The sequence below is a fragment of the Diceros bicornis genome, chromosome 23 (assembly GCF_020826845.1).
Source record: "Diceros bicornis minor isolate mBicDic1 chromosome 23, mDicBic1.mat.cur, whole genome shotgun sequence".
In the NCBI taxonomy this organism is placed as follows: domain Eukaryota; kingdom Metazoa; phylum Chordata; class Mammalia; order Perissodactyla; family Rhinocerotidae; genus Diceros; species Diceros bicornis.
Window position 1 is genome coordinate 24069807 of NC_080762.1, and position 25430 is coordinate 24095236.

The 25430-nt window shown below is 35.9% G+C and overlaps 1 protein-coding gene across 5 annotated transcripts in view; it reads left to right on the top strand.

Annotated features, from left to right (window-relative positions):
• REV3L (REV3 like, DNA directed polymerase zeta catalytic subunit) overlaps positions 1 to 25430 on the top strand; it is a 166303-nt gene that overhangs the window by 119509 nt on the left and 21364 nt on the right. For 4 of the 5 annotated variants that reach the window (XM_058566444.1, XM_058566445.1, XM_058566447.1 and 1 more), the window contains exons 21-26: positions 1133 to 1251; positions 8109 to 8250; positions 10272 to 10516; positions 11754 to 11862; positions 13692 to 13898; positions 25206 to 25315. In XM_058566444.1, the coding sequence (XP_058422427.1) occupies positions 1133 to 1251; positions 8109 to 8250; positions 10272 to 10516; positions 11754 to 11862; positions 13692 to 13898; positions 25206 to 25315 (932 nt within the window). The other variant, XM_058566448.1, reaches the window with a different exon arrangement.

Consider the following 25430-nt stretch of genomic DNA (forward strand, 5'->3'; position numbering starts at 1 on the left):
ACAAGTACTCCAGGCCAGTACTGATTTTTGGAAAAGAAATAGTAATTTACTTTTAAGATAATGGGTTAGTACCTGCTTTATACTGGTGACTCTAGAATAGGCTCATTCCAAAGTTTAAAAGTGTGTGTGTGTGTGTGTGTGTGTGTGTGTGTAAGTACATACACACACTCTGAACTATGCTACATTCCAATGCTGTCTTTCTGGAGATTGATAGAAATTGTAGATAAAGACCACTTGGCTTCACTGCACTGAGATGGGCTTAACATTCAATCCCTGTTTTGTACTTGCTGGACTGTAGAAGTGGAAAAGAAAATATTTTAAAACTATAATATACAAATATGAAGGGCTGTTCGAACTATTCCTCAGAATCCCAAGCTGACTTAAGAATGGCGACTGCAGTTTCCTTAATTTCCATTTTGCATTGAAATGCCTGCCATTGTCTAGGTTGCTTGTGTCTTATAGATATTTCTGAGAAATCATCCAGCTAGAGGTATGTTTTATTAATCTGGGCCCTTTTTCAGTATTCTTTGCCCATTAACATAGCTTTTACCTACATGTTTTGAAGATGGGGAAACATTTCTGCCATTTCCTTTTTAATCTTTTGCTTTTGGACTGAAATGAAGTGACTCCATAATGTCCATGTATTGGGTCTTAGTACTGATGTAATTCTTGGGAGCAGGATGAATGCCTGCCTTTAACTAGATAACACATCCTTGAATCTGTGGGATCCTGTTAATCAGCATGTCTTCAAGGACCAAAATGTGAGTATGGAAAGAACAAAACATTAGCTTGCTTAACAATGCTACTGTCTGTCAGTATTTGTATTGGCGTAGACTGTAAAAAGAAGTGATAAGAACTGGGATCCTCTTAGGTAAGTATTACATGACCAAGTTGAATCTCATCAAGTCTGATTTTTTTCCAATTAAATATTAATTTATTATGAACATTTCTGTCTGGTAGGCTATATTTCCATGGTTTTAAATTAATTATGATTCAGTTGTAACACAGATCATTTTTACAAGTAGCTTTCATATCTACTATGAAAAGTTAGAAGTAATATTTGGTATCTTTTAGAACCAAATTTGCACATAAATACAAGCATTATTATAATAGAGTCTTGGTTTTTTTTTAGGTGGCTCTAACAAATTACACCTTTGAAAATGTGAGCTTTCACATTCTTCATCAGCGTTTTCCTCTCTTTACCCTTCGAGTCTTATCAGATTGGTTTGATAACAAGACAGATCTATACAGGTAATGTTTTATAACTCTGAAAAGAATAGTATGTCTTTTTTAAAATAAATATTATTGGAATATAATTTATATACAACAGAATGCATACATTTGAAGTATACTGTGCGATAACTTTGAAAAATGCATACACCCTGTAACTACTATGCCAATCGAGGTAAAGAACATTTCTAACACCCAGAAAATTCCCTTATACAACTTTGCAGTCGAACTACCTGTTCCTTAACCACCCATGTAAGTACTGATTGAATTTCTATTACTATAGATTAGTTTTGCCAATTCTAGAACTTCATATAAATAGAATTATTTACAATCTACTGTTTTGTCTGGCTTCTTTCAAGGAACTCAGCATAATGTTTTTTGAAAGCGCTGAATCTTAGCCACTAGACCGCCAGGAAACTGTAGCATGTTTTTTGAGATTCAACCATGTTTTTGCATAAACCAGTAGTTTATTCATTTTTATTACTAAATAATATTCAATTGTATGACTATACCACAATTTATTTATCCAGTCACCTATTGATGGACAATTGGGTTGTTTATACTTTGAAGCTATTATGAATAAAACTGGAATGCAAGTCTTTATGTGTGTGTGAACATACATTTTCACTTCTTGAGCAGTGGAATTGCCAGGTCTCATGGTTAGCATGTTTAACATTTTAAGAAACTACTAAATTGTTTTTTTTGGCAAGTCTTCTAGTACAAGTGTGCTGGCAACAAATTCTCTCAGCCTTGATTTATCTTAAAAGGTCTTTGTCTCACTCTTATTTTTGAATGATATTTGCATTGTCTAATTTGGGGATTGAGATTCTTTTTTTCCCTACTACTTTAAAGATTTCATTCCCTTTTCTTCTGGTCTCCATTGTTTCTGATGAGAAATCAACTGTCATTCTCATTTTTCCACTGTATGCAACGCAATTTTTTCCAAAGTCAGGCTTAATGAATGGTTGACTGCTGCTGTTGTTACTCTGTATGGAGGCAGGGGAAGTTACTCAGTTCTCAGTTCTGACTGAAGTTAGTCGTCCTTGGAAGTTCCTGTTCTCCTGGAGCTCAGGGATGAGGCCTTCTCAGCATTCCTGCTCTTCCCACAGTGGTGATAGACTTCTTCTTTGTACCACTGCCAGGTCCTGGCCCCACACAGGTTTCCATGTCTCCCAGGAGAAGGTGGCTTTTGCTTCTACTCCCTCCTCAGCAGCAGTGTATCTTTGCCTGAAATCTATGATGGGAAGGTTTCCTGCCTCTTTCCCAGTGGTAGACAGCTGTTGCTTGCTACTTAGTACAAGGCCCGTGGTTGAAACGGGAGGTTTCCTGCTCTTCCCTCAGGTGTAGCTTTTGCTACCACCCCTCTGTGAGCAGCAGATATCTTTTGCATCTGTTCTTTCCCTAGGATTGGAAAGTCTCCTGCTGGTCCTGTAGCAGCTCAGGGCTTTGCTTCATGTGAGAGAAGGGTCAGAGAAAGTTGCAGGTTTTCATTCCTGTATACTCTGCCCTGTCTCATGAGCATTTGGTGGGGGCCCGTGGAAAAAGACTCCCCGGGTCTCTGGGGCTCACAGTGATTCTAAACTGTCATGGTAGCTCATCCATGACATTTAAGAATTTGTTAACATTTTAACTGTTTCATTCTTACCTGCTTTTATGGCAGCTGCCTCTCCCTCCTATGCTCTGCAAAAGATGAAATAGGTTGTGTCCTTTCTATCCTTAGATGAGTTTGTCACCCTGTGAAATTAAGTTCACCTGATTCTCTTGTAACCTCAACTTTCTGATGACCTCAGTAAAACTTATGATTTTGTAGATTATCCAGCTTTTTATCGTTGTTAGACTAGAGTGATATTCTTCTGTAGCTTTCTACATCTGAAGCAGAACTCTATAATTTTTTTTCCTAGCTGCTTTCAAGATTTTTCTCTTTGCCTTTGGTTTTCAGTAATTTCACTATGATATTCCTAGATGTGGATTTTTTTGTTGTTGTATTTATCTTTCTTGGTGTTTGCTGAGCTCCTTAGATCTTTAAGTTGAGGTTTTTCATCAAATTTAGGAAATTGGCTATTATTTATTTAAATATTTTCTGCCCCCACTCTTACTGTCTTTTCTTTCTAAGACTCCAATTACGTGTATGTTAGACTATTTGACGTGTCCCACAGATCCTTGAGGCCCTGTACCTTTTTCTTCAGTCTTTTTTCTAATGACCTATCTTTCAGTTCACTAACTTTCTTCTGTCATTGCCAATCTGCTGTTGAGGCCAGCCAATAAATTTTGTATTTCAGTTATTGTAATTTTAGTTCCAGAATTCTCATTTGGTTCTTTCTTTTTATACTTTCTATATTTGATGAATTTCTCTGTCTGTTCACTCACTAAGACTATATTTTTCTTGTATTTATTGAATATTATTTTCTTTAGATTCTTGAACATATCTATAATGGTTACTAAATCCAACATCGGGCCATCTCTGTTAGTTTCTGTTGATTGCTTTTTTTCTTAACAATGGGTCATTTTTTTTTGTTTCTTTGCATGATTATGTAATGGATATTATTGATGTTCTGTGGCACAGATTCTGGATTTTTGTTATCTGCCTTTGAAGTGTGCTTATTTTTGCTCTAGTAGGCAATTCAATTATTAGCTGATCTCTTTGAACTTGTGCAGACGTGGTTTTTATGCTTTAGTTAAGGTAGATCTCTGGAAAGCCCATGATGTTTCCTAAGCCCCTCCAACTTGACAAGACTCACTCTCCAAACTTTTTTTGCTGAGGCAGATTCACCCTGAGCTAACATCTGTTGCCAGTCTTCCTCTGTTTTCTATGTGAGCGCCACCACAGCATGGCCACCGACAGACAAGTGGTGTAGGTCCACGCCCGGGAACCGAACCCAGGCCACTGAAGCAACGTGCACCAAACTTAACCACTATGCCACCGGGGCTGGCCCTGGAATTCTTATATCTCCTTTTTTGTCACCGTCTTCCCAGCTGTTCTATCTGTTCCCTCAAGATGCTTAAGTTCAACCATTTCATCACCTACCCAGGCCTATCCTGAGTAGCTTATGTTTTATATTTCCCTTCCTCTTCCTCAAATAAAAACTTGCTTAATACAGTTGAGTTTGACAGAGTATCAGGAGGATGGCATAATTCCGTATACCAAACAAAAAATTACCTAACAAAATTCAATTTGTCATGCTATGCTTATTTTTTAAAAGGCTACAGTATCCATTCTCTTTTTATACCACATGGCTAGCCAGATAGGACTAGAAAATAGGAAGGAAGGTCATCTTATTTCAAAAAGATCACTTTTTTGCCAGAGTCCCTGCCCCTGGCTCAGAGTCATGTGATCAGGAAATGGCTCTTAGCTCGTAGCTCCTCCCAGGGGAAGGAAGGGATTGGTTTGCATGTCTAGCACCCCACCTTTTCCAAAGGGGCTCTGACAGGTCTGGCGCAGTCTAGTTGGCAGAGCCAAATGGAGATGGCAGCATGGGCTGGGAGACACCATAGATCCTCCCCGCTGCTGAGCACAGAGCAAGTGGATGAAAAATCCCAGCTCTCAGCTTATCCCTGGGGAGAGAAAGAGTTGATCCATGCGTGCAATGCCCCAACTCCTCCAAGGCTAGCCAAAGAACTGGCATCTGTCTTTCCAGTCTTGGAGCTGCAACAGATCCAGCACAGTCTAGCTGCCTGGGAGGGGAATGAAGAAGGTGGTTTGGACTAGTAGACACCATAACTCCCCTTCCTGCTCAGCACAGAGTGAGTGGACGAAAACCACAACTGCCCACTTCTCCCTGGGGAGAGAAAGAGTTGGTAGAGGTCCCCAGAATCTCTGGCTGGGCTGTTTGGTGGACGTCTTCTCCTGTACAAGGCCAGTCCATGAAGACTGGGAGAAGTGCCTGCTTTGTCTAATGCAGACACCGACACAGAGAGTCAAGGAAAATGAAGAATCAGGCAAAGATATTCCAAACAGGGAAACAAGATAAATCTCCAGAAACCAACCATAATTGAACAGTTATATGAACTGCCTGACAGGGAATTCAAAATAACTGTTATAAAGATGCTCACCACGGTCAAGAGAACAATGCATGAAAAAAGGGAGAATTTCAACAAAGAAATAGAAAATACAAAAAAGTACTGAACAGAAATCATAGAGCTGAAGAACACAATAATTGAACTGAAAAATTCAGTAGAGGGATTCAACAGTAGACTAGATCAAGCAGAAGAAAGGATCAGTGAACTCCAAGACAGGTCATTGACCACTCACGTGGTCTACAGAAAGGATGAGCTGTTAAATCCATTTTGTTTTATTTTAAAAGGACTGATCAAATCCACACATAATGCATTATCTCAGATTTACATTTGGCAAATCTGTATTATGGAAGGATTACATTAATAATCTAATTATTAATAATAATCTAAATTAATAATAATCTAAAACAAAAAGTATATATTAAAATGTGATACAGTTTTTTTGCCTATCACACTAGTAATAACCTAAAAAATTATAATCCCCAATGTTGACAGAGATGCAAGGAAGCAAACACTTTATCATGACTAGTATGAATGTGAATTATTAAAACCATGGGGAAAGCAGTGTGTCTTTATGTATTAAAAACTAAATCATAGCAGACCCATTGACCAAATCTTGGAATTTATCTTAAGGAAGTATTTAAGCATCTGTACATAGACTTAGCTATAAAGATGTTCATCACAGCATTGCTTATAGTCATAAAAGATACTCAATAACAGATCCATTAAATAAGTTATGTTATAATCATACAATAGTATACTCAATAACTATAAAAACTAAGGGGAAATAGTATTATTATATATTATATATTAATATAATTATATATTATATATTAATATTAAATAGTCAGAACAGTATTTCTGTTTGTCTATTTTGTTAAAAAATTGAATATTGATAAAGTTTAGGATGGTTTTTTATGTTTGCCTAATTCTTTTTAACAGTTGTATTTAGGTATAATTCACATACCATTCAATTCAGCCATTTAAGTGGGTAATTCAATGGTTTTTAGTATATTCACAGAGTTGCACAACCATTACCACAATAAATTTCAGTGTATTTTTATTACCCCAAAAAGAAATCGTGCATCTCTTAGCCATCACCCTCCAATCTTCCCTTTTCCACCCCCCATCCCCTCAACTAATCTACTTTCAGTCTCCATAAATTTGCCTGTTCTGGACATTTCATGTAAATAGAATTATACAGTATATGGCCTTTTATGACTGGCTTGTTTTAGCATATGCTGTCCAGATTCATTCATGTTGTGGCATGTTTCAGTAACTCATTTCCTTTTATTGCCAAATAATATTCTGTTATGTGGGTATGCCACATTTTATTTTTTATTTATTTATTTTTTATTGTTTATTTTTTTTATTTTTTTTGTGAGGAAGATCAGCCCTGAGCTAACATCTGTGCTAATCCTCCTCTTTTTGCTGAGGAAGACCAGCTCTGAGCTAACATCTATTGCCAATCCTCCTCCTTTTTCCAAAGCACCAGTAGATAGTTGTATGTCATAGTTGCACATCCTTCTAGTTGCTGTATGTGGGACGTGGCCTCAGCATGGCCGGAGAAGCGGTGCGTCGGTGCGTGCCCGGGATCCGAACCCGGGCCGCCAGTAGCGGAGCGCATGCACTTAACCACTAAGCCACGGGGCCGGCCCGCCACATTTTATTTGTTCAGTCATCAGTTGGTGGACACTTGAGTTATTTCATTTTTTGGCTATTATGAATAATGCTGTTAAGAAGATTCGTGTACAAGTTTTTGTGTTGACCTAGTTTTCATTCCTCTTGGATATATTCCTAGGAGTGGAATTGGTGGATTATGTGGTAACTCTATGTTTAATAATTTGAGGAATTGCCAGACTCTTTCCCAAAACAACTGCACTATTTTACATTCCCATCAGCAGTGTATAAGGGTTATCATTTCTCTGCATCCTTGCTAACACTTGTTATTATCTATCTTTTTAATTATAGGGTGATTTTCTTCTTTTTATGTTCATTTTCTAGTTTTTCTCTTTGCATTAGTCATTATCATAGGAATAGGTTTTTAAACTTTTTTTATTGAACAGTTATGTGACTATATTCTTCTAAAAGCCATATGATTAAAGGTTACAATATATTTAAGTGATAATATTCTTTAAATGAATAAATTTTATTCTTTATAGTATACTTTTCAGTCATTTTTATATTTTAATAATATAGTCATACTAAATCAAAACTTCCTTTCATGGCTTTGGTGAAAGTTTTTTGTTGTTTGCTTGTTTTCTTAACAAAAAAGGTAAAGAAGTTAATTTTTTTAGAGGTTTAAATCAAAGAATAGAATATTTATATTTTCACAGAAAGTAGTGATTTGATTTATATTTACCCCATGTATGGTCTCATTAAAATATTTTCCTGATTTTTCTAAATCTTCACCAAATTACTGTTTCTTTCCAGAGAGAAGATTGTACACACTTTTATTTTAGACTGGTATTTTCAATGATAACCCAAATCCTTCATGTTCTTTAAAAACCTATAGATATGATAAATTATAATTGTATAATTATTGCATCATCAGCAGTGGCATCTAAGAGAGAATGTTAATTTTTTATAATAAAAATAGAGTAACATCAAGCAAAATATTGAAAATAATTATTCTTAGTCTTTCCACCTTATCACAAGTACTATTTTAAACTTTGTGTATTTTCACTAGGTTTTATGCCCTTGAAACTGAAATTTTCTAATGTTTAACTCCTTAACACTTGGCTGAAGGCTCACATCGTGGTGACTCCTTAAATAACCTCACTTTTTATATGTAAGTTCTGTCAGAATGAAACAAGTGTCCAAATTTCTCTCGAATGTTCATAGCATGGATTCTCTTTTAACAGATGGAAAATGGTTGATCATTACATTAGCCGTGTCCGTGGAAATCTCCAAATGTTAGAACGGGTGGACCTGATTGGGAAAACCAGTGAAATGGCTAGACTTTTTGGCATTCAGTTTTTACATGTACTGACAAGGGGCTCACAGGTAAGAAATCCATTTTCTTGCACTCTTGCAAGTTCTATGTGACTGATATACTTACTTTGAGATGCTTAAGGTGATTTGATTTTTTGAACTTTCTGATACCAACTAATATAAAGCTAGTTAATCAGATTTTGTCATTTTATTTTCTGAAAGAGTTTTTGTTTGTTTGTTTGTTTTTGTTTGTTTGTCTTTTGTGAGGAAGATTGGTCCTGAGCTAACACCTGCCAATCCCCCTCTTTTTTTGCTGAGGAAGACTGGCCCTGAGCTAACATCCATCTTTATATGGGATGCCACCACAGCATGGCTTGACAAGTGGTGCGTCAGTGCACGCCCGGGATCCGAACCGGCGAACCCCGGGCCACCGCAGCAGAGCGCGCACACTTAACCGCTTGCACCACCGGGCCCGCCCCTGGAAGAGTTTTAATTTCACTTAACAGCTCCACTTTTTATTTTTTCTCCATACCAACTTTCTGGCCACTGCTAAGTTTTTCATGGTATTAAGAAAAAAATGACTATGCCCTTGAGGATGATATTACATTCCTGAATATTGTCAGTATGATTAGGGATGCCTTCAAAGGCTCCTTAGAACTGGGAAAGCAGCAAAGAAAGTCTAACTTTCTTTTGTTTTACATTCCTAATTTTGACTTGTTCCAACTCCCAACAGATAACTTTATGTTAAAAAAAGAGAGAGAAAAGGATTTGGGAGTCAATATAAGTGAGCTGTATCACTTTTTTAAAATGTTAAAGAAAAATGGAACCTTAGGAGCCATTTAATTCATATCTTTTTTTTTTTTTTTTTTGGTGAGGAAGATTGGCCCTGAGCTAACATCTGTTGCCAGTCTTTCTCTATTTTGTATGTAGGACACCTCCACAGCATGGCTTGATGAGCAGTGTGTAGGTCCACGCCCAGTATCCAAACCTGCAAACCCCTGGCCGCTGAAGCGGAGAGCGCAAACTTAACCACTACGCCACTGGGCCAGCCCCTAGTTCATATTTTTCTAGCTGATTTTCCAAAAGTATAATGAGAGATTTTGTCAAGTGTCTTACTGAAAATGATTTCATGCATTCATTCAACAAATATTTATTGAAATACCTCTAGTGTGTTAAATAAACACTGTGCTAGGGATCAGAGATAGTACATTAAATCACTCAGGTTCCTTAACCTCATAAAATCTTTTATTTTAGTTATTTTAATTACTTTATGTCTATAACATTCCCCCAACCTACCAAATCAGTAAATACAGGAAAAAATAGAGCTCTAACTATTTTGGCATTACCTATTTCTTTATTTAATTTTATTGCTTATAAGCTATTTTATTTACCTATGCCCCCACAAGTTTCAAAAGCTATTTGAGGTGGCTTATAATAAAAGGCAAAAATACCTTAAAACCACATGAGAACATTTCAGTGAACCCATGCTTATTCATGTGAGTGCTTTTTTTCCCTAATACTCTAAACCATCTGCTTAACAGTGGTTATTATAAACAATCAGTAATTGTTTGATTCAGTTTTTCGAGGGACTGGTATTAAACTGACTACCTTTCAGTTCTAGAATCTTTGTGTGTTGTTCTTGGAAAATTGGAATAACATTTATCCATCTCAAGTCTCCTGACTTTCATTCTCTAATTTTCCCAAATAAATTTCTCAAAGATTATTTGCCAACTTTTTAAATGAAATTGTCAAACTGTACAGCTGTCTCTCCTGCATCTGTTTATTATAAGAGTGTATTTAAATATAAGAAGAAATCTAATTGTGTCTGTATTTTCAAAATTGACTTATTGTGTAAGTTATTTGACATATTTTGCAGTTTTTATAAAAGTTATAGGAATAGGAAGAGGATTTATGAATGTCCCCTTCAGGTACCTGAAAGCTGACTAAATAACCAATACTATACAACTATTGTAAGAAAGTCATGCGTCTCTATTCTGAGAAGCAAAACATCCCCCAATTCACATATTCAAGAGACCAGTATATTTATATTTAAACTGTTTCTTCTTTTCCTACCTCCATCTCTCTGCCTGCAGTACCGTGTGGAATCAATGATGTTGCGTATTGCTAAACCAATGAACTATATTCCTGTGACACCTAGTGTACAACAGAGATCCCAAATGAGAGCCCCACAGTGTATTCCCCTAATTATGGAGCCTGAATCTCGCTTCTATAGCAACTCTGTTCTGGTTTTGGATTTCCAGTCACTATATCCTTCTATTGTGATTGCATACAACTACTGTTTTTCCACCTGCCTTGGCCATGTGGAGAACTTGGGAAAGTAAGTTTTTTACGTATTTACAGTTATGTTGTGCTTTGTACTTCTTACTAAAATTAGACTTTCTTTGAGTTTTGCTTTGCACTTGAAACTGTCCTGATGAGCAAAATGAATGGGCTGTAGCACAGCTAATTCGTTCTTTGTGGTTATGTTACTAATTGACATGGATCACCCTATGACTGATTCGGCATCATGGATGGATGACTCATGAAGAAAACTGAATAGTCAGCCTTGCAACTTATCTGTTTCACTCTCCATGTATATCTATGGTCTCTTTTTAAATGAGAGTTATGTTTAATTTGTTTATATAAATCATTTTTCATTGAAACAGTTTGAGGATTATGATCTTACAACTCTAGATATCACCTGCTCTTGACTTGTTTTAGAAATAGTCTGCGGGGCCGGCCCGATGGCATAGTGGTTAAGTGCATGCACTCCGCTGCTGGCGGCCCTGGTTCGGATCCTGGGTGTGCACTGATGCACCGCTTATCAAGCTATGCTGTGGCGGCGTCCCATATAAAGTGGAGGAAGATGGGCACACACGTTAGCCCAGGGCCAGTCTTCCTCAGCAAAAAGAGGAGGATTGGCATGGATGTTAGCTCAGGACTGATCTTCCTCGCAAAAAAAAAAAAAAGAGTCTGTGACTTTTTTGAAAAGTTAAATTGTTAAATGTTAGGTTTTATTTATTCATGTCAACAGAATTTTATGAACTGAAGGAGAATAACATTTTAAATATTCAAAGGAGTAGATTTTTTCTTATAAGAAATATAGTCTTCCTTTGTAATGATTTTTGTATATTTAAAACCAAGTGTTATAGTTTTGGTCTAGAGTGTACTCACTCCTTCATAGAAAGCATTTGTGGAAACTGTATTGGTAATCTTGTCTTTTTATTAAGAACATAAATTTGGAAAAGCTATTTACAGTCTTTTAAGGCTTAAATTTTTCTTTAAGGAATTTAGTGTAAGGTGATCATATGTTGAGTTGAAATTTGGTATTTCAGAATATATTTTACCCATACATTTTAGGATAGTGTCATGTAAGAAATGTTTCTTTTAAGAAATTGTAAATATTTGAAGAACTTCTTTTTGGTAATTAGGTAAACATATTACTAAGTACATGAATTCATGTTTAGATGTTTGAAAATGAATTTCTACTGGAATTAGAAAGATTCCTAAAATTGCCTAGAATCTCTGTTCTATGATTTGAGATAGTATTTGCTTAGTGTTTTCTTTCTTAACAGGTATGATGAGTTCAAATTTGGCTGTACCTCTCTAAGAGTACCTCCAGATTTACTTTACCAAATTAGGCATGATATCACAGTGTCCCCCAATGGAATAGCTTTTGTCAAGGTAATACGCTCTTGTGAATGAAAGGTATCAACTGTGGCTTAACCTTTGGAGAGCTAATGATTTAGATGTTGTTGGCATATAATACAAAACAAAAAAACAAGTTTGCTTGAATATCTTATCTCAAAAAGTCAAGGATATAGGAATTTCTAAGAAATCGTTTAAAAAAATCAGTCATATTGTTTTGCATGAATTTAGGTTTAAAATCTTTTAATTGTTACATTTTAGTTTTTAAAGAAAGAAATGTACTTCTGCCTCTATTAGAATCTGGCAGAATTAAATAGCTATTTGATGATCACAACAATGTTAACTTATAAGGATTTAAATTACTTTAATGTGTAAACTGTATTAATCATTCTACATTATTTTAAATTAAATTAAGACTATCTTTAGAAAGTGATACTGTAATGTATTTATTAATTGCATTTTTAAGAAGATATCCAAACTAATAATAGGGTCTCTTTTTTCTTTCCCTTATCTCCCCTCAAAAGAGACTAAGGAAAGCCTCATAAATGAATAAATTAAAGACAAATAGTAGAGATCTGGAAGATTATATTGCCTCTCATATGCCAACTTCATTTCTTTCTTTTCTGTTTCCTTAGTAGTGAGTCTGTACTAGAATCATGTGACTATAGGGTGGTTGATGGTAGTAGCATGGACCCCACTAGCCCTCAAATTCATTCTGGTGTACTCAGCAAAAGTAGCATCATTCTCTACCAGTAAGAGGATGCTGTGTTTAAAAAGTACCCTAAAATTAGCCATTTAGATGTGAGGAAAATTTTTGCCAGAGTTCCTGATATATTCCTTTTTGGAAAATATTACGTCTTAACATAATGATGTATATTATGTCTTTACTTAAATATTATGGCTGCTTCAAAAGGTACACAGAATGAATCAGAGGTTAGAATATGTTTTCATTGTCACATACTTAGCAGCTGATTATATTATCTCCCTTTAACAGCATTTTAAAACCTTGCATCTACATTTTGACCCAGTGTGTAAAGCTTAATGAAAATAAGATTTTTTAATATTCAGGAGTGTGATTATCCTATTCCTAGGGTTTTACTTCGTCAGTCTGACATGCATTACCTTGCACGTGTCTGTGAATCATCTTCAAAGTTAATATTGTTTTGTGGTTTTCATTCCTGCTGGAATTCTCATAAATTCTCCCTAGTCTTGATTAATACCTATGGTTTTTTTTTTGGCATCAACAAATTTTATCACCTCACTATTCATCCCCTCTTCCAGATTGCTAATAAATATAGGCCGGAGGGGATGGCTTAGTGGTCTAAGCATCAGATTTGAAATACCTAGAGCCCCTGGAACTGCAGGTTTGAATGTCAGCAGAGTCAACCCAGCTCATCATTCTTCCAAGGTAGATAAATGGAGTTCCATGCAGATTACTGTGTGGGGTCATTAGGATGAGATCTTTAAAAACTGAGGTTTGTTATGAATGATACAAATCCCATGTGTCTTTCTGAAAGAGTGGGGGTTTGGATCAAAGTTTTGAACAAAATTTCCCTCTGAACTTGTTTGTTGTATGGTCTCTTATGCACTAGTTGACATCCTCCTCCCGGGAGGTCTCTGAACTCACATAGTAGTACTACATGAGATTTATAAACATTACAGGAACCTTTCAGGCGAAAAGTCCTCTTCAAAAGAAAGAAAATGTGATGATTTTGTATTGATGGCCACTGGTCCTATGGCCACTCAATTATTAGTATGTTGCAATTCATGACAGTTGGCCACTGTTATACTTTGTGCTTCCTTCTTAATGATCTAAATCTATAATGTTTATGGGATTTTAAACATTCTTTTTTCCTTTATGATAGCCTTCAGTAAGAAAAGGTGTGCTACCAAGAATGCTCGAAGAAATTTTGAAGACTAGACTCATGGTGAAACAGTCGATGAAGGCTTACAAGCAAGACAGAGCCCTTTCACGAATGCTTGATGCACGTCAGCTAGGACTTAAGCTTATAGCAAATGTCACATTGGGCTATACAGCTGCTAATTTCTCTGGGAGAATGCCATGCATTGAGGTAAGTGATATGAATCTGTAGTTTTTTCAAAAGAGACTAAAGCAGCATTAAGTGAATACTTGTTCATTAAAGCATTTTGTTTTGTTTTGAAACTTCACACTAAAGGGTTTCATTTCCATAACATAAGATCAGTTTTTCTCAAACCAGGGCTTATACACATACATAGTTTTAGGAATTTGTGGGTTTTTGCTATAAGAACTCTTTGTGTCTTTATTTCAATGATAATTTTAGAAATTAGCATATATATATTTCTGCATAATCTGGATGACCATATTGTAACCAACCATTAGAATGAGATTTCAGTGCCACCTTTATAGCTGTGTTTACAACAACCTTGTTACTAAATAATTCCTTTTAATCTATTAATAGAGATCTGATGATAGTTTGGTTGGCTTCTCTAAATATCAGAATGAACAAAAATCATTCTGTATTTACTAGTTTATCAGTAGATACAAAGCAAAACCTTTCTTTTGCAGTGGTAGTTGCCACTGAAACACTTTCATAGACAAAGACTAATTTCTTGTTATTTACTAAATTAGAGTGTTAATTTGACATGAATACAATATACTGTGACAGAATAATATAATTTACTAGTAACTGAGAAAAGAACAGGGTGGACTTGTTTTGTTGATGATCTTTTCATGCCAAATGAAGGCCAGAACATGGTGGTGTGCCGTATTTGTAGTAGCTCAATGAGGGCGAAGGAGTGGAAGAATAAAGTTTGCACACAGCTCACAGTAGGCAAAGTCAACTCCAAAAACCTGTGCAAGGAACTTCCCGTTTCAGGTCCCCGATGGAAGAAGCTCAGAGTTGCCACTCCATCCTTACAAGTAAAAACCTGAACAAACTTAAAAATCAACAACTCTTCTTAAATCTGTCAAAGAAGTGAGGTTACAGGGAAAACTGCTGCCCCCAAAATTAAAGAGACCAAGAGGTGAATACAGAGAATCACAACTTACTGGAGCAGGAACCCAAGACCACCCACCTCTCCAGGAACCAGTGCTGCAGTAGGGAAACCTGAACTTTAACTGATGAATTGCTGGAGGCTCAGTGTGGACAAGTCTGAGAGATAAATCTCCAGGGTACCCAGTCGTTGGGGTCCCCACACTTTTGTGAATTTTACCTCTAGGAGCTTAACCAGGTTCTCACAGTGATATATCAGAAATTCTCTTGTGCTTCTGGCATGAGGAGGGGAAAGGAACTATTTTGAAATACACCAGAGCATTCTGTTCTTAATAAGGTCTGCCCTCAGGAGAAACTATTTAATTAGAGCCTAACTGACCTAGGAGAAGGGAAATTACCCAACTCTGATTGCTCTAGCCTTCCACGTGGAAGAAGGGAAATTACTCAAGCCGTCTCTAGCCATCCTGTCCCACCAAAGGAAGGAAAAAAACTGAGAAGCATGTGTGAAGTCCACAGTCCAGAGGTACAGGTTCACTGAAAGACTGAGTCCTACTATAGGACTATAGAACACTTCCACTCGCTCCACAAATTACCACCACATTACTAAAGATCTATTTATGGCAGTTCTGTTTACCCAATACCTCATGTCCAACTATCAAAAAAAAATTACAAAACATACTAAAAGCTAAAAAACACAGTTTAAAGAAACAGAGCAAGCATCAGAACCAGACCCAGATATGGCAAGGATGTTAGAATTATCAGACTAAGAATTTAAAACAGCTGTGATTAGGATGCTACGAGCTCTAATGGATAAAGGAGACAGCATGCAAGAACAGATGGGCAATGTAAGCAGAGAGATGGAAATTCTAAGAAAGAACCAAAAAGAAATGCTAGGGATCAAAAACACTGTAACAGAAATGAAGAATGCCTTGAATGGGCTTATTAATATACTGGACATGGCTGAGAAAAGAATCTCTGAGCCTGAGGAAATCTGGATAGAAACTGCCAAAACTGAAAAGCAAAGAGAAAAAAGACTGAAAAAAGAGAATAGAATATCCTAAATTAGTGGGACAACTACAAAAGGGTGTAACATATGTGTAATCGGAATTCCAGGAGAAGAGAGAGAGAAAGGAACCAGAAGAAATATTTGAAACAATAATGACTGAGAATTTCCCCAAATTAATGTCAGACACCAAACCACAGATCCAGGAAGTTTAGAGAACACCAAGCAGGATAAATGCCAATAAAACTAAACCTAGGGATATCATTTTTATACTACAGAAAATCAATAATAAATTAAAAATCCTGAAAGAAGCCAGAGGAAAATAACACCTTACCTATAAAGAACCAAAGATAAGAATTACAGCTTTTCCTCAGAAACCATGCAAGCAAGAAGAGAACAGAGTATAATATTTAAAGTGTTGAGAGAAAACACCCTCCAACCTAGAATTCTGTGCCCTGCAAAATTATCATTCAAAAGTGAAGGAGAAATGAAGACTTTCTCAGACAAACAAAAATTGAGGAAATCTATTGGTGGTAGACCTACCTTGCAAGAAATGCTAAAAGAAGTTCTTTGGAGTTAAGGAAAATGATACAGGTCAGAAACTCAGATCTACATAAAGAATAGAAGAGCATCAGAGAAGGAATAAATGAAGGTAAAATAAACACCTTTATTTTTCTTATTCTTAATTGATCTAAGAAATAGTTCAAAATAATAATAGCAACAAGATATTTGATTATGTATGTTTATGTATATATGTGTGCTTTTATGTAAGTAAAATGAATGACAGAAATGATATAAAGAATGGGAGGGAGGAATGAGGATTAATTCGTTGTTATAAAGTACTCACATTACCTGTAAAGTGGTATAGTGGTGTTTGAAAGTGATATATTGAAAATAAATGGGGGCCGGCCCAGTGGCGCAAGAGGTTAAGTGAGCACACTCCGCTGTGGCAGCCCGGGGTTCGCCGGTTTGGATCCCGGGCGTGCACCGACGCACCGCTTGGCAAGCCATGCTGTGGCAGCGTCCCATATAAAGTGGGGGAAGATGGGCACAGATGTTAGCCCGGGGCCAGTCTTCCTCAGCAAAAAAAAAAAAAAGAGGAGGATTGGCAGATGTTAGCACAGGGCTGATCTTCCTCACAAAAAAAAACAAAAAAGAAAGAAATGTATATTGCAAAATCTAGGGCAACCATTGTAAAAAAGTAAAGGAAGAAAGGAGAGAAAATGGAATCATGTGAAATAGTCAAAACCACAAAAGGCAGAAAAAGTGTGAAAAACCAAAATAGGAACAAAAAATGAGCAACAAATAAAAAACAATCATGAAAATCAGTAAAGACATAGTTGAACTCAACAACACAATCGGTCAACTGGATATAATGGGCGTGTATAGACTACTTCATCCAACAACGGCCGATTACTCATTCTTCTCAAGCTCACATGGAACCTGCACCAAGATAGACCGCATTCTGAGCCCTAAAACACACCTTAACAAATTTAAAAGAATATAAATCATACAATGTCTACTCTCATATCACAATGGAATTAAACCAGAAATCATTAGCAGAAAGAGAGCTGGAAAATCCCAAAATGCTTGGAGATTAAATGGTACATTTCTAAGTAATACATGGGTCAAAGAAGAAATCTCAAGAGAAATTAAAAAATATTTTGAACTAAATGAAAATGAAAACAATTTGTGGGAATCAGCAAAAGCTATGCTTAGCAGGAAATATATAGTATTGAATGCATATATTAAAAAAAAGAAATATCTAAAATCAGTCATCTAAGCTTCCACCTTAGGAAACTAGAAAAAGAAGAACAAATTAAATCTAAAGTAAGCAGAAGAAAAGAAATAATAAAAATTACAGCAGAAATCAATGAAATTGAAAACCAGAAATCAATTGAGAAAATCAAAGAACCCAAAAGCTAGTTCTTTGAATAGATCAATAAAATTGATAAGCCTCTAACCAGCCTAACTAAGAAAAAAGAGAGAGGACACAAATTGCTAATATCAGAAATTAAAGAGGGGACATCAGTTCCCATGGATATTAAAAGGATAATAAAAGAATACTATGCACACAAATTTTATAACCTAGGTGAAACAGACCAATTACTTTAAAGACATAATCTACCGAAACTCACACAAGAAGAAATAGACAATCTAAATAGGCCTATATCTATTAGAGAAATTGAATCAATAATTAATAAACTTCCAAAAGAGAAAGCACTCCAGACCCACATGGATTCACTGGTAAATTCTACCAGACATTTATGGAAGAAATTATACCAGTTCTTTACAATCTCTTTCAGAAGATACAAGCAGAGGGAATACTTTCTAACTCATCATATGAAGCCAGCATTACCCTAATACCAAAACCAGACAAAGACATTACAAGAAAACTACAGACTCTCATGTACATAGATGCAAAAATCCTCAACAAATATTAGCAAATCAAACCCAACAATGTTTAAAAACAATTATATACCACAACCAAGTGGGATTTATCCCAGGTATGCAATGCTGGTTCCACATTTGAAAATCAATTAATGACATCCATCACATCACATATAGGCTAAATACGAAAAATCACGTCATATCACTAGATGCAGGTAAAGCATTTGACAAAATCCAATACCCATTCATGATAAAAACTCGCAGTAAACTAGGAATAGAGGGGAACTTCCTAAGCTTGATAAAGAATATCTACCAAAAAAACCATACAGCTAACATCATACTTGACTGTGAGCAACTTGAAGCTTTCCCACTAAAATCAGGAAAAAGGCAAGGACGTTCCTTCTCTCACCACTGCTTTTCAGCATCGTACTGGAAGTCCTAGCTAATGCAGTAAGACAAGTAAAGGAGATAAAAGGTAAACATAGTATACATATTGGGAAAGAAGAGATAAAACTGTCTTTGTTCACAGATGACATAATCCTCTCTGTAGAGAATCCAAAAGAATTGACCAAAAACGAACTCCTGGAACTAATAAGAGATTATAGCAGGGTTGCAGGATGCGAGGTAATACACAAAAGTCAATCACTTTCCTATATACCAGCAATGAACAAGTGGAATTTGAAATTTAAAACACAATACCACTTATGTTAGCCCTCCCCAAAATGAAATACTTTAATATAAATCTAACAAAATAAATGCAAGATCTGTATGAGAAAAACTGCAAAACTCTGATGAAAGAAATCAACGAAGACATAAATGGAAAGATATTCCACATTCATGGATGAGACTCATTATTGTCAAGATGTCATTTCATCTCAAATTGATCTATAGGTTCAATGCAATCCCAGTTCAAAAATCCCAGCAAGTTATTTTGTGGATATTGACAAACTGATCCTAAAGTTTACATGAAAAGGTAAAAGACCCAGAATAGCCAACACAATACAGGCATACTTAGGAGATATTGCGGGTTCGGTTCCAGACCACTGGAATAAAGCGAATATTGCAATAAAGCAAGTCACGCAAATTTTTTTGTTTCCCGGTGCATATAAAATGTTTACACTCTACTGTAGTCTATTAAGTGTGCAATAACTTTATGTCTAAAAAAACAATGTATATACCTTAATTTAAAAATACTTTATTGCTAAAAAATGCTAACCACAATCTGAGCCTTCAGTGAGTCGTAATCTTTTTGCTGGTGAAGGGTCTTGTAAAAAACACAATATCTGCAAAGCTCAATCAAGTTGAGTGCAATAAAACGAGGTATGCCTGTATTCAAGGAGAAGAATAAAGTCAAAGCACTGACAGTACATGGCTTCAAGACTTACTGTAAAGCTACAGTAATCAAGGCATTGTAATATTGGCAAAAGCATAGACAAATAGTTCACTGAAACAGAATAGAGATTCCAGAAATAGACCCCCATAAATACAGTCAACTGATCTTTAACAGAGGAGCAAAGGCAATACAACGGAGCAAAGATAGTCGTTTCAACAAATGGTGCTGAAACAACTGAACATCCACATGAAAAAGATGAGTCTAGACACAGACCTTACACCCTTCACAAAAATTGACTCAAATTGAATCATAGACCTAAATATAAAACACAAAACTATAAAACTCCTAGAAGATAACATAGGACTAAAATCTAGATAACCTTGGATTTGGTGATGGCTTTTTAGATGCAATACCAAAGGCACAATCCATGAAAGAAAGAATTGGTAAGCTGGACTTCATTAAAATTAAAATTTTTTGCTCTGACACTGTCAAAAGAATGAAAAGCCATAGACTTGGAGAAAATATTCGCAAAAGACATATTTGGTAAAGGACTGGTATTCAAAATATACAAAGAACTCTTAAAACTGAACAATACAAAAACAAACAGTTGATTAAAAAATGGGCCAAAGACCTAATAGACACCTCACCAAAGATTTATAGATGACAAATAATGATATGAAAAGATGCTCTAAATCATATATCATCAGGGAAGTGCAAATTAAAACAACGTGATACCACTACACACCTATTAGAATGGCCAAAATCCAGACACTAACACCACCAAATGCTGGCAAGGATGTGCAGCAGCAGGAACTCTCGTTCATTGCTGGTGGAATGCAAAATGAAACAGCCACTTTGGAAGACAGTTTGGTGGTTTCTTACAAAATTAAACATACTCTTAGCATTTGACCCAGCAATCGAGCTCCAAGGGAGTTGAAAACTTATGTGCACACAAAAACCTGCACACAGATGTTTATAGCAGCTTTATCCATAATTGCCAAAATCTGGAAGCAACCAAGATGTCTTTTAGTAGGTGAATGGATAAGTAAACTGGTACATACAGACAATGGACTAGTATTGAGCACTAAAAAGAAATGAGCTATCAAGTCATGAAAGACACGGAGGAAGCTTAAATGCATATTACTAAGTGAAAGAAGCCAATCTGAAAAGGTTATATACTGTATGATTCCAACTATATGACATTCTAGAAAAGTAAAAACTATGGAAACAGTAAAAAGATCAGTCATTTCCAGGGGCTAGAGGGGAGGGGAAGAGAGAAATAGGCAGAGCACAGAGGATTTTTAGGGCATTAAAACTACTCTATGATACTATAATAGTGGATACGTACATATTATTATACATTTGTCCTAACCCGTAGAATGTACAATACCAAGAGTAAAACCCTAATACAAACCTATGGACTCTGAGTGACAAAGACGTGTCACTGAAGGTGCATCAAGTGTAATAAATGTTCCATCTGGTGGGAGATGTTGATAAGGGGGTAGGCTATGCATCTGTGGGGGCAGAGGTTATATGGGAAATCTCTACCTTCTGCTCAGTTTTGCTGTGAACCTAAAACTGTTCTAAAAAATAAAGTCTATTGGGGAAAAAAACCTGTGCAAAGCAGTCAGTGGCATATTAACATTGAGACAGCAAAATACCATCTATAATGAAAAAATAATATTGTTAACTCGAGTTTTTTGGATATTTTTAGGTAATACAAAAAATACCCTGTCAATCCTAGGGATTCATATTATTACTCACGTTTGGAAAACATTGATCTAAATAATCTAATAGAAAAAGTGGAAATACTATATTACTAAAGTAGAACCAAGATATCAAATCTTTTTTTTTTTTTTTTTTTTTTTGGTGAGGGAGTTGAGCCCTGAGCTAACGTCTGTTGCCAATCTTCCTCTTTTTGCCTGAGGAAGATTATCCCTGAGCCAACATCCATGCCAATCTTCCTCTATTTTGTATATGGGATGCTGCCACAGCATGGCCTGAGGTGCTGTGTTCAGGTCTGCGCCTAGTATCCGAACCCGTGAACCTCAGGCCACCGAAGCGGAGCACGCGAACCTAACCACTAGACCACAGGGCCTGTCTTAGGCCATTTCAACATTTCCCTAATTTTTTCACTACCTCTCAATTTAAAATTTGTTTATTAATATATTTTGGTAACAGAACAATGCAGGAATTAACACTTCTTTTAAATATATATAAATATTTTAACCTTAGAATAACTGGAATTTGGAGGTTTTTATCTGGCAGTCGAAATTTAGGAGACTGCCAGGAAGTATGCTACTACCTAGCATGTTGATGTCTGACTGCCGAACAACATCTGCCTCCTTGACCCTGGACTTTTCAGTTATTCTGCAGTTAATGACTGCAAGCTTGTGTTTGGCCCTTCTTTATATGCCAGCATCACAACAATACAATGTTGTGTTAACTTACATATGACCTCATGAGTGGAAAAAGCAGTTAACATCACAGAAAGGGCCTCTAATGAACAAGTGAAAAGTTAGGGCCAATGGAGTCAAAATGGAAGCTATTAGTCACATTTTAAAAAGGGTGAATGGATTACTGACTGTGGCCACATGCTTTCTTTCAGTGAACACACAATCAAAAATATTTGACCGTACCACCGAGATCATAAAAAGTGCTAGATGTGAACTATCAGAGAAAGACAAGACTTTGTAAGCAAGAATTCCTCTGAGAAGAATATGGAGAATAAATAATGTAGCTGATAGTTGTAGGTTAATATTAGTCTTGTCTCAGTTAGACATTGTCACTGACTTATTTCATAAATTAAAAATTTTATGTCTTCACATTTTTCTCCTAAACTGTTTACTATTCATATTCAATATACACGTATATTTGACAACTTTTTCAACTGGCTGTTTGTTGTCTCTTTTTATTTATTTTTTAGATATAATTGACATACAACAGGTGTACAACAATATTTGTATATATTGTTAAATTATCACCACAGTAGGTCTAGTTAACATCCATCACCACACATAGTTACAAATTTTACTTTCTTGTGATCAGAACTTTTAACATCTACTCTCTTAGCAACTTTCAAATATACAGTACAATATTATTAACTGTAATTACCATGCTTTACGTTACATCCTCAAAACTTATTTTATATCTGGAATTTTGTACCTTTTGATCACCTTCACCTGTTTCACCTACCCTCCACCCGCTTCCTCTAGAAACCACCAGTCTATTCTCTGTATCTGTGAGTTCAGTGTTTTGGGTTTGTTTTTTTTAAGATTCCATATATAGGTGAGATCATATAGTATTGGTCTTTCTCTGTCTGACTTATTTCACTTAGCATAATTTCCTCAAGGTCCATCCATGTTGTCACAAATGGCCAGATTTCCATCTTTTATGGCTGAATAATATGCCATTGTGTGTGTGTGTATGTGTATATATATATACCACCTCTTCTTTATCCATTCCTCCACCAATGAACACTTAGGTTGCTTCCATGTCTTAGCTATTGTAAATTATGCTGCAGTGAACACATAGGTGCATATATCTTTTCCAGTTAGTGTTTTCACTTCCTTCAGATGTGTACCCAGAAGTGGAATTACTGGATCATATGGTAGTTCTATTTTTAATTTTTTGAGGACCTTCCCTACCGTTTTCCATAGTGGCTGACCAATTTACATTCCCACCAACAGTGCACAAGCGTTCCCTTTTCTCCACATCCTCGCCAACACTCTGTTTCTTTTCAGAGAAATTTTACTTTAAATATTTTTCTTACTATGACTTTTCAGGATCCCAACCATTGTCTAAATTGTGAAACCAATTATTTTCCTCTTTTTAAATCCAATATCCTAGCCCTATAATGAAGTAATATTTTTCTTTTTCTTTCTTTTTTTTTTTTTTTTGTGAGGAAGATCATCCCTGAGCTAACATCCATGCTAATCCTCCTCTTTTTGCTGAGGAAGACTGGCCCTGAGCTAACATCTATTGCCAATCCGCCTCCTTTTTTTTCCCCTTTTTCTCCCCAAAGCCCCAGTAGATAGTTGTATGTCATAGTTGCACATCCTTCTAGTTGCTGTCTGTAGGATGCCGCCTCAGCATGGCCGAACAAGCAGTGCGTCAGTGCGCACCCGGATCCAAACCGGGCCGCCAGTAGTGGAGCACGGGCACTTAACCGCTAAGCCACAGGGCCGGCCCCAGTAATGTTTTTCAGATTAGGAACCATGGCACAAAGTAGCAGAATCAGTTTTAATTTAAAAATGCCAATGCCACTGAATCCTTCACACTGCATGGTCTTCAGGGGCAGCTGTAAGAGTTCTGACTTACACTTCCAGGTGTAACTTAAATGGGTCAGAATAGGCAGCAGGAGCCGGACGTTTAGGATCGGTATGTGTTTGTATTTATTTGTATGTGTCTATCTCAAAAGCGTATGTGACTCTGACACTAGATGGCTCACCCATCCAGCTATTTGCCATCACATATTTTAAATTTTATCTTGTTTGAAAGTGGCAGCAGATGACAGATGGAACATTTTATTCGAACTTGAATTTCAATTAGATAACATGATTTTTAAACTGTATTAGGTTATAGTTCACATTCTCAAAGTTTCCTAATGCACTGAAGGTCTCAACAGAATTCATGATCTTAATTTAAAACCCAAATTAAGTTTCTGCTACCAGTTTTTATTCCTTTGTTCATACACTTAGTATTTCCTTTGTAAAGCAACTTTAAACAGCCTTTTAAATACTATTCAATCCTACATTTAGTTCAGGTAATGCAAATTTTACAGTAAAAGAAGATGAATCGTTAACTATTGTTTGCTTCTTAACACAAATGAAAAAGTACATGATTCTTATTTTAAAATTTTAAAAAGAATGGTCCATTTATGCTGAAGGGCAACTTTCCCCTATGCTTAGCTTTGACGAGTTTAATAAATGAAGCAATAATGCTGTACTAGTCTCCTTAATTTACTTAACCATGAAATATAATTGGCTTGTTTCTCATACTTGTCAAGATGTATCAATCTTTGTTTTGTTAACTTATACCATGATCATTGTTAAAACTCACCAATCACCAATGGAAGAACCCTTGTTATGTATATCTGCCTACTTGATTTAAACTGAACACTTATATTTTCCATCATATAATTATACATTTTTGCTTATATTTAGTATTATCTAAAAATTATGGATAACCAGTCACTGAGATTTAAGTTCAGCATTAACTTTTCAATGATACTGAAGAAATTATCATAACACTCGAACAGAAAAATTTTAAAAGATACACATATACACACTCATGCACATGCACAGAGTAATTTCCTGCCTAATTGGTTATAAAGGCATATAAGAAAGTCCTTGAATAAACAAGGCTTATTCTTCTAGGAATCAAATGTAATTGTGTACCTTGTATAAAGTGCAATCCATTGTACTTACTGATACACTCACAGGCAAGTCTGTATATTGATTGGTTCCTTCTTTTAAATTCTTCATCCACCTCATTTTCTTCTTGAGTACTCATAGAAAGAATGATGACACTGATGACTATTTTATTTTCTTTTTTATGTTCTTTTCTCCTTGTTTTTAGAAATACTTAGTAATTAAAATCAAGTATTATATGTTAAAGTCTATTGACTTATACAAGCTATGTTAAGAAATTATTTCCAATGTCTTTGTACCAACAGGTTGGTGATAGTATTGTGCACAAAGCCAGAGAGACCTTGGAGCGAGCTATTAAACTGGTGAATGATACCAAGAAATGGGGTGCTAGGGTTGTATATGGTGATACTGACAGGTAATGAACTTTCTGTTTTGTAGTTGTCTTTTTGCATCTTTTCGGGTATTCATTTCAGTGTTTAAAATGGCTTGAGGGTAATCCTTCCTGAAAACAGAGTTCTACTTTCCAGTCC